This window comes from Moschus berezovskii, chromosome 6 (genome assembly GCF_049115385.1).
Source record: "Moschus berezovskii isolate FMDL1 chromosome 6, NW_MosBer_1.0, whole genome shotgun sequence".
Lineage (NCBI taxonomy): Eukaryota > Metazoa > Chordata > Mammalia > Artiodactyla > Moschidae > Moschus > Moschus berezovskii.
Window position 1 is genome coordinate 32,144,278 of NC_142465.1, and position 9,663 is coordinate 32,153,940.

The 9,663-nt window shown below is 48.3% G+C and overlaps 1 protein-coding gene across 3 annotated transcripts in view; it reads right to left on the reverse strand.

Moving 5' to 3' along the window:
- ACVR1B (activin A receptor type 1B) overlaps positions 1–3,248 on the reverse strand; it is a 33,954-nt gene extending 30,706 nt beyond the window's left edge. For 2 of the 3 annotated variants that reach the window (XM_055394377.2, XM_055394378.2), the window contains exon 1: positions 3,047–3,248. In XM_055394377.2, coding sequence (XP_055250352.1) covers positions 3,047–3,137 — 91 coding nt within the window. In that variant the 5' untranslated portion in view covers positions 3,138–3,248. Of the gene's footprint in view, positions 1–2,269; positions 2,985–3,046 lie in introns of those variants that run through there. The other variant, XM_055394379.2, reaches the window with a different exon arrangement.
- Positions 3,249–9,663: the final 6,415 nt, after the last annotated feature.

Below are 9,663 nucleotides of genomic sequence, written 5' to 3' on the forward strand. Positions count from 1 at the left end.
CAGGAGTTGCTCTCTGCCCCATAAGATAAAAAGTAACCCAACATTGCCTGTTCACTGAAGTCAGAAACTGTGTCTAAAAATACCGCCCAGCCAACTGGCTGTCAGTAAGTCAGTCTCACAAATGTCCCAATAAGAGAGACACAGACCAGTTCCTTACTTCATGGAGGCAAAACTGAGGCAGTGACAGAAAGGTGAAGTGCCTTACTCAAGGCCAGCCTGTCAGGGAGCAAAGTTCTGGGGCTGGAGAGTGGCCTCCTCCCCCCCACCTGGCTCTAACCTTTAACCAGAGTAGCCATTTTATTGTGTTAATCACGTCTGTTCCAGGAGCTCTTAACAAAACTAATCGGCGATTCTCCTTTTCTTGACAAGAGTTCACTTCTGCTGTATTTCAAACTCATGTCCACTCAACAAAAGTATAAGACTTGGCCTGAGATTAAATTTTTGGTTTAATCACAGAAATTCAAAATATTTCCATCAGAACCTCAAATGTCTCCCTCGTAGCTTTTGTCTTAAGAAAATGAATGTCACGTTCTCCTGCTACTAATTGGTAGGCCTTAGAATTTGGCCCACCTATTAAATGGATGCAGTTTATAACCTGGAACTCGCGCTCTGTACCACTGGCCTTTTACTGAGTCACTACTAGTTCACTATTTAACACAGACACCTATCCCTTGCTGTTCTTACATTCTGTCTTCACAGGCATCAGGGCTGCCTGGCCCTGCTGCTCCTCCAGGCCCACCTAGGGGAGCGCGACAGAGGAAGTGTGGGGAGGACAGCAATCAACTTCGAGTTATCTCACAGCCTCTGTGTTCCCAGAAGTGATGCTTCACTTTAAGCCTTTTGCAACAGTGGTCTCTGTAGCATGCACTGTTGGCAACGAGATGTGTCCCGGAAAAAACTGTAGTGTCTGGCCAAGTTTGAAGGCCTTCGAGAATGTTTGCTGGATACACAACCTAATTTCCAATTAACCAAAAAAAGAAACCAACTCCCTACTATGCCCACCCATCCTCACCCCAACAAACATCCATTTCAGGAAGGTTACAAAAAAATGAACCTGCCCCATTCAAAACCAGCTGGATCATCAATTAAACATTCTTAACTAGCCTCATGACAACAAGAAATATCCCACCAGACACTACACCAAACCAACAGGGAAATGGCTGTTAAGAATCTCAGATATATTAGCAACAGGATAAAAATTCCTAAGGAAGGAATTTACAGATTTAGTCATACACATGTAAAATGACAAACCTGAAGGCTAAATCTCCTTATCTACTACCCTACTAGAGAAATAACATCATGATACACACTCCAAAAACATGGCCCCAAAATAAGGCCCAGCATACATTATTCATGAAAACCATTAACTTACCACGAATGTCAGGCTGTGTTCACATACCTTCACCACATCTATCAGACCCCATAGCGCGTTACCTCTGTCACAGAGCAGCAAGATTCAGGAACACACACGACAGTCTTAGCAGAAGCATTAACCAGTGAACAAAGACCCCACCACACAGGCTGCGCCACTGGAAACAACATCAAGGCTGGACGGAATGAACTTGTTTGTGAGACGCCAAAATGGGATCATGCCTTTGGTTGTCTCATTTCTGAAAGAAGCCTGAACCCACCTGAGAACCATTATTTTTTGGTGGAGAGAAGAGAGCCATGGAACACACGCTTGATCTCCCACTGCTAGAAGGTTAGGGGCTGCTGAGAAGTCAGAGCAGCAGGCTTTGTACATCGGGAGCAAACACAGTCCTGACTGTCTCTCCCGGATCCAACTGTGGGTCAATAATCACTCTAATATAAAGGCCAAATATAACCTTCATCTGCTACCCCAATGCCAGCACAGGGCTGAGACGACTCCCTTAAATATTTTAGGGTTTCATCTGCTTTCCTCAAGCCCGTAAAGCCTCACAAACGAGACACCCAACTGAGTGTCCCACAGAAAGGTACCACTTTGGTAGTGAGAAGAATGGGGGAGCTACCAGGGAGCAGAAGGCTGTGGGAGTTGGAAGGTGAGGGGTGTGCAAGGGTGGGGGAGGACGTAGGGGTCTGGGAAGAGGGCTGGTGTGGGAAGGTAAATAAATCCTGACCAAGGGCCAGGAGCTGGTCTGGTGGTGGGGTCTTTAAATAATCTTGGGGGTGGGAGGCAGGTTCGAGGATGTCACCTGAAAGGCATCCACAAAGTGACCAACAGAATGGACCCCCTGAGGAGGGGTGGGAGTGGCGAGGGAGAAAGCAAATACACCTAGATGCAGATTACCCGTTCTGGAACTAGGTTTCCTAGGGTTAGAGAGATTCCAAAGCCAAGCTCCAGACAGGGGCCTGTTCGTCCCATTTCCTCCACCGAGCTTCCCCGGGGCATGTGGACTGGAGGTGGGGGTTTGGCCCCACTGAACTCAAGGGACTCCCCGAGGGGGAAATGTGACTCGCTTTCCCAGAACGTCAGGGAGGAAGGAGAGGGAGGGGAAGAAGCACCCCAACTGCAGGAGGGAGCTGACGAAAAGGCTGAAGACCCCCTTCCCCTTTGATCCATGGTGCGCAAGGGCTCTCAAAGTCAGGATCCCTAGGAGAAGCAAAGACCCCATCGCCGAAGCCCCATAATCTTGGCGGGAGAAAAGGCGCCCCCCTCCCCGCGCTGGAGCATCTGGAGGGAGGGAATGAAGACCCCCGCCCCTGGACAGGCTGAGCAGCAGAAACGTGGATCTCCAAAGCTCGGGGAAGGAAGCCTGCACTGCCTTCTATGGAACATGGGGGTGCTGGGAGCGCGACCCTCGAGAGCTCCCCGAATCCAGTCCCTCCCGGGCAAGGGCTCGGGTCCCCAGGGGCCCGGCATGAGCTCGGTCCCGGCGGGGCGGCCGCGCCTCGGGGGTCGGGGGAAGCCGAGCCGGGTGGGGGGTCACCGCGACTCCCCCGCGCCCCCCGCCCGGCCATATTGTGCGCGTGGGGAGGGGGCGCGCTGTAGCCAGGGGCCGCGGCGCGAGGCCTCGCCCTCGCCCGGCCCGCTCCATCCCGCCCCCGCCCCCGCCCCGGGACTCACCCTGGATCCCCCGGGGCCCGGACCCGCCGCTGCCGGCAAGCAGGAGGACAACAAGGGGAAAGAAGGAGGAGGCTCCGGCCGACTCCGCCATAGTAACCGCCGCCGCCGCCGCCGCCGCAGCCCAGCAGCGCCCAGCGCGCGCGCGCGCGCCCGCGGCGCCTCCCCTCCTCCCGCGGCCCGGCTCCCGCCTCCCTCTCCTCCACCCGGCGCCGGCACGTGCGCTCCCGGCGGAGCCGGCGCCGCCGCCGCCGCGCGCGCCCCCGAAGGGCGGGGCCGGGTGCGCGCGGGCGCCCGCCTTAAAGGGGAGTGTCCCCGTTAAAGGGGTGGGAGGGGCTCGCGCCTCGGCCAACCTCACCCGTGGGTGCCAAGCACCGCGCTGAGGCCGAGCCCCACACATGCGGCCTCCGCCCAGTTCTGCACGCCCCGCAGCGTGGAGTGATCTTATCAGTACCGACCCCCATCCCTCGCATAGAACGTTCTACGAGTCCCGTGCGCTTGTTCCCTTTTCCTTCAAGCCTACTGCTTAGCCTCAAGCACCCATCTCGTCCCACTGGGATCGTCGCAACCATCTCCTAATTAGTCCCCCAGCCCCAGAGGCACCCTGCGACCCGCAGGACGCACAGCCACCTGTGCGATGGAATCATGGGATGCCCCTTCTTAGAATATACAGGGCTTTTTCATGACAGTATTCAGTCTGGGGACGCTGCTGCGTGAAGCACTCTCATGCTGTTGGTAGGTGGAAACCTTTCGGTAAACAATTTGGCATTATGTATCAAATGTCTTAAAATGTTCATACCCCAGCCTCCTATCTTCAAGCGATAATAGAGATGAGGACAGGTATTTGTGAGAAATGTTAACTATTGCATGTTTATCACTGTAAAAGCTGGAAACAAATAGTATAGAAAACAAATTATGCCCCGTCCATACGATGAAACATTATTTACTAATTAAAAATTATGTTTGTAAAAATAATGACATGAGGAGATGTTCATGAGATAATGCTAAATGAGAAAGCAAAATACAAAAATACTTACAGTATTGTTCTGATTTTGTTGGTACTATATCAGTTCAGTTCAGTTCAGTTCAGTCACTCAGTCGTGTCCGACTCTTTGCGACCCCATGAATCACAGCACGCCAGGCCTCCCTGTCCATCACCAGCTCCCAGAGTTCACTCAAACTCATGTCCATTGAGTCGGTGATGCCATCCAGCCATCTTATTCTCTGTCGTCCCCTTCTCCCACCCCCAATCCTTCCCAGCATCAGAGTCTTTTCCAGTGAGTCAACTCGTCGCATGAGGTGGCCAAAGTATTGGAGTTTCAGCTTTAGCATCAGTTCTTCCGATGAACACCCAGGACTGATCTCCTTTAGAATGGACTGGTTGGATCTCCTTGCAGTCCAAGGGACTCTCAAGAGTCTTCTCCAGCACCACAGTTCAAAAGCATCAATTCTTCGGCGATCAGCTTTCTTCACAGTCCAACTCTCACATCCATACATGACCACTGGAAAAACCAAAGCCTTGACTAGACGGACCTTTGTTGGCAGAGTAATGTCTCTACTTTTTAATATACTATCTAGGTTGGTCATAACTTTCCTTCCAAGGGGTAAGGGTCTTTTAATTTCATAACTACAAGGAAAAAAGACTGATAGGAACTTAGTCAATATTATCTGTAGTTATCACCAGAATATTTTTTTTTTACTTTTTCTTTAAATATTTCGGTATTTTCTAAATATTTTGCAAATAAGCTACTGTTACTTTCAAATTTAGGGGAAAATGCTTATAAACGGTAAACTGAGTCGCTTGTATCTTTTTGAAAATATTCACTTTTCTTATCTTGAAAAAGAGCTTGAAATCATGAAAAGGACAGGGTTTTGGACCCAGAGTTCTGGATCTGAATTCTCATTTTCTTACTAACTGGCATGAAAACTTGGGCAGACTTTTTAACCCCTATAAGCAGAGTCTCATCAAATGAGATTTAGAGGTGGAGAGGATGACCAACGGTGGGAGTGGGAGGGTGGAGCTTCTCAAATGGAATCCTCACCTTCAGAGCTGTTACCAACCTGAAGAATACCCCTCCTAATATAAAGAAAAAACTGGACTGCAGACACCCCAGACAGCACTCACACACAAACACACATGCAAAGTTTTACAGAGGCACTGTCTACACTTTCGTCATAACTGAGTGATCAAACAAATTATTATAATGCTCTGCCTCTATATATTCCTATAAGGGCTCATCCCCCAAATGGGCATCCTCTCCCGTCTATTTTATCTAACTGATCTCCCAAACTCTGTTCCACCCACCCTTTAGGATTCCCAGCTGTGGTGCGCACAGTGTAAGATTGTGTGCTCGCATGCTTATCACCCAGTCATGTGGGACTCTTTGCAACCCCATAGACTTGAGTCCACCAGGCTCCTCTGTCCATGGAATTTTCCAGGCAAGAATATTGGAGAAGGTTTCCATTTCCTCCTGCAGAGGATCTTCCCAATCCAGGAATTGAACCTGCATCTCCTGCATTGGCAGGTGGATTCTTTACCACTGCGCTACCTGGGAAGCCCTACAGTGTAAGGTTAGTTTCTAGGACTGTCTCAAAGTATTATACCATGAACTAAGTGGCTTAAAGAGCAGAAATTTATTCTCTCAGTACTGGAAACTTGAAGTCTGAAACCAAGGTGTTGGAACCCTATCCTCTCTCTGAAGGCTCTAGAGAAAAGTCCTTTCTTGTCTCTAGTTTCTGATAGTTCCCTGAATTCTTAGTGTTCCCTGGATTGGGGAAGGATTGCTTCAATCTCTGCTTCCATCTTCACATGGCTGTCTTCCCTCTGGGTCTGCATCTGTGTCCAAATTTCTGTCTTATAAAGACACCAGTTAATCCAGTATGAGTTAAGATCATTGTAACTCGATTGCATCTGCAAAAGTTCCGATTTTCAAATAAGGTCATATTCACGGGTTCTGAGTAAACATGAAAAATGGGGACACACTACACCACAGGACATTCACCAACCCTTGTGGTTGGGAAGGAAAAGCTGACACCCTCAGGAGCACATCACCAGGCCAAGGGGGGAGGAACTGTCCTCCCCTGTACCTTGCTAGGACTTCCCTGGTGGCTCACATGGTAAAGAATCTGCCTAGAATGTGGGAGACCTGGGTTCGATCCCTGGGTTGGGAAGATCCCCTGGAGAAGGAAATAGCAACCCACTCTAGTACTCTTGCCTGGAAAATCCCATGGATGGAGGAGCCTGGTAGGATACAGTTGATAGGGTCGCAAAGAGTCGGACACAACTGGTCAACTTCACTTTCACTTTCATACCTTGCTAAGTGCTGTCTTGTGGCTGTAAGACCAGGAGTCTCAGAGGGGACTTGTGGTTGCTTTACCCCTGGTTTACAAGGATGGTCCATAGCTGAAGGCACAGCCCAGGGAATCACAAGACTGGTTCCACAGACCTAATGCTAGCTCACTTGAGAGAATTTAACTTGGGCAAGATATTTTACCCCCCTAAATATTGATTCCCTCATCTGTAAAATGGAGCTGATATTAGTTCTGCCTCATAGAGATATTGTGAGGATGGATGAAGATACTGTCTATAAGCACTTGGCACAGTCTCTGACACATAGGAAGTGATATAAAAAGAACAGCTATTGTGATGATGGTGATTTGACCTTGACTATAATCCTGTGAAGTGGTTGAGACATGTCAGGTTGTGTGCAATTTACCAATGAAGCAACTGAGACCTAGGGAAGGTAAGCCACTTGCCCGAGCTCACATCTAATTAAGTGTTGAACTCTAGCTTACTGATCCTGTGCTTCATCAACATCACAGCATCTCATGCTTTTCCAGGGACTAGTCTTCAAGAGCCAGCTGATGGTGAGAAAGTAGACTTGATGGGGATGGGGAGCAGTGAATTATATTCTTCACACCCTATTCCTGAGAGTTTGCAGCATCTCCCCAAGTCAAAACTTTCCCAGAAGATGCATATACCTTCCCTTTTACATCCCAAGCTGTATAGAGACAGACCACCAACTCTCCCCGTGCTCCCTCCCACAGCTTGGCTCTGGTCCCATCCCTGAAGGTGTCAGCAAAGTGTCCATTTCTGTAAGCGTCCTGAATCCTAGAACTGGACCCACATCACTGTCTATGAACTACTCATCTGCCTTGCTCTGTCCCTTTATCCAGAGCGCCCAAGATTTACTTCTCTAGGAAAAAGTCTTACTCCCCAGGCTCCACTGATTCGACCACCCAGTGTCACAGCTGCTGACTTGGTCACGACACACTGAGATACCTCACCTCCTAGGGGATTCAGCACAGTTTGCCTTGGTGAGCAGCAGGGTCATTCATTCCAAGAAGGCAGTAGCTCATCTTCAACCATTCTGCAAGTGCGTATTGAGCACCGACCATATATACGGCCTAACTTATAAACATGGATAAGTTACAGTCCTTGTCCTCATGGAATTCACAGTCTAATAAAGATGAGCATGAGGGAAAAGGCACAACATGGTGTGTGTGCTGTCACACACACACATGAAGGTTCAGCAGGGGCTGAATGATGCAGTTCTGCAGGGTTAAGGAGGTGGGGAAGATCTCACAAACAGACCATGCTCCAGCTGACTTCTGGAAGATCTAAGGGTGTTCCTGGTCTAGTCAGGCCTACGTGGGGCAGAGGGAGGCAGAAATTATCCCTGGCAGAGGAAGCAGTATGAGTAAGACACCGAGGTGAAATTGCTTGATGTTTAGGCATGGCAGCACACCAGAGGGTGCAGGTTGAAGGGGGGCTGGTGGTGGAGCTGCAAGGTAATGTGGGAGAGAGAGACAGATGTGGAAGTCCACTTGGAAGTGTCACTTTCTCTGGTACTCCTGGAAGGGTTCTAAGCAGGGGTTGGGGGTAAACTGATCATATGTGTGTTATAGGAAGACCACTTTGTTGAAGTAAATGAACTTAAACTTTGTGCAGATGGTTGGAGAAAGGCAAGACTGGGGGTAAGGAAACCAAAGAGGAGGCAATCCCAGTAGCTCAGACAGAAAGAGGAGGAGGAACTAACCCTAGGCAGCAGCAATGGAGATGGGGAAAAAATAAATTCAAGACATTTTAAAGAGGTAGAAGCTACAAGATTGACTGGATGTGAGAAGTGGGGAAGCACTGGAGATGCCCATCATGTTTCCAGCATAATCTGACTTGGGTGACTGGCTACTTGGTGACTTCATTCAGCAGATTAGCAAGAGCAAGCTTGGAAGAAAGATAATGAATTCATCATTGGACACATTGAGTTTGTTTTCTGTTTATTTATTTGGCTGTGTCAGGTCTTGGTTTGGGTCTTAGTTGCAGCACTTGTGATATTTTGTTGCAGCACATGGACTCTCTAGCTGTGGTTTGCAGGCTTAGTTGCTCCAAAGCATGTGGGGTCTCAGTTCCCTGACCAGGAATTGAGCCAGTGTTCCTTGCATTGCAAGGTGGATTCTTAACCCACTGGACCACTAGGGAAGTCCCTGGACATACTGAGTTTGAAGGGCCTCCTGTGGTGATATGGATTAGAAATCAGTAGCATATCATAGTTGTTCAAACAGCTCAAGGGTGTGCAATAATTCTGAAAGTACAGCAACACAGACAGGAAAGAGGAGACAGAAAAGTAACAGAGAAATGGGAAAAGATACGGGAGAAAAAGCAGGATCATGGAAACCAAGGCAGGAGAGGGTTTCAAGAGATCAGTAGTTTCCAATGTTGAGAAGGAATCAAGTAACACGAGGACCAAAGAACGTCTAGGATTTGATAACTTGAAGTCCTGCTGTGCCGTTTACTTGAACAAGTTCAGTGGAAGATGGAGTGGAGGCCTAATTCAGGAGGCTACAGGTGACCGGGAAGTGAAAGCTTAGAAAGACTGAGTGTCATCTGTTTTTTAAAAGAACTTGGCAGTGATGGGAGAAAGAGATTTGGATTTCCTTCAGAATGATAGATCAGGTTCCCTAAGCAAAACTTCTGCTAAAGAAACAACTCAAAATGCTCAGTAAACTAGCAAAAAAGTGAAAAATAAAGTGGAAAACTAAGGAACAAAGTGAGGAAAGCAGAGAACCACAGCTGGCTTTCACCCTGAGAGACTTTGTATGCTAGGGGAATTTGAATTTTGGTGTTCTGAAGGTGAGCAGGATTCAAGAGACAGATAACAAAGCCCAGGCGTGCCCAAGGTGGAAGAGTCTAACAAATCGCCCTCTGCTTAAATCTGAGACTCACAGGGATAATAACACACTTGGTCAAAGAATAAACTAGATATTATTCACTCCTCTAGAAGGCTGCCAGGAAAATTGCCTGACTTGAACCTTGGCTCTGAATGAGAAAGGGGGGAAATTTTTCCTGGGAATTCAGAACCACAGGTTGGCCTGAATGATTTAATTTCATTCCAAATTAACCCTACCTGGGTGGTCTGAAAAACTATACACTATTTAGATTCCAGTGGGGCTGGGCTGGTAGGACCCCTTGGTAGTACCTGGAAGAAAAAAGAGCAAATCGTCTCTAGAGGAATCCATATTTAACTCAGGTTACAAGGAATTCTCACAGACAAAATTCCAAGAAATATAATCTATGTAGTAAAAAATCCAAAAATAACTAAATAGGGTCGAGGGAAAAATAA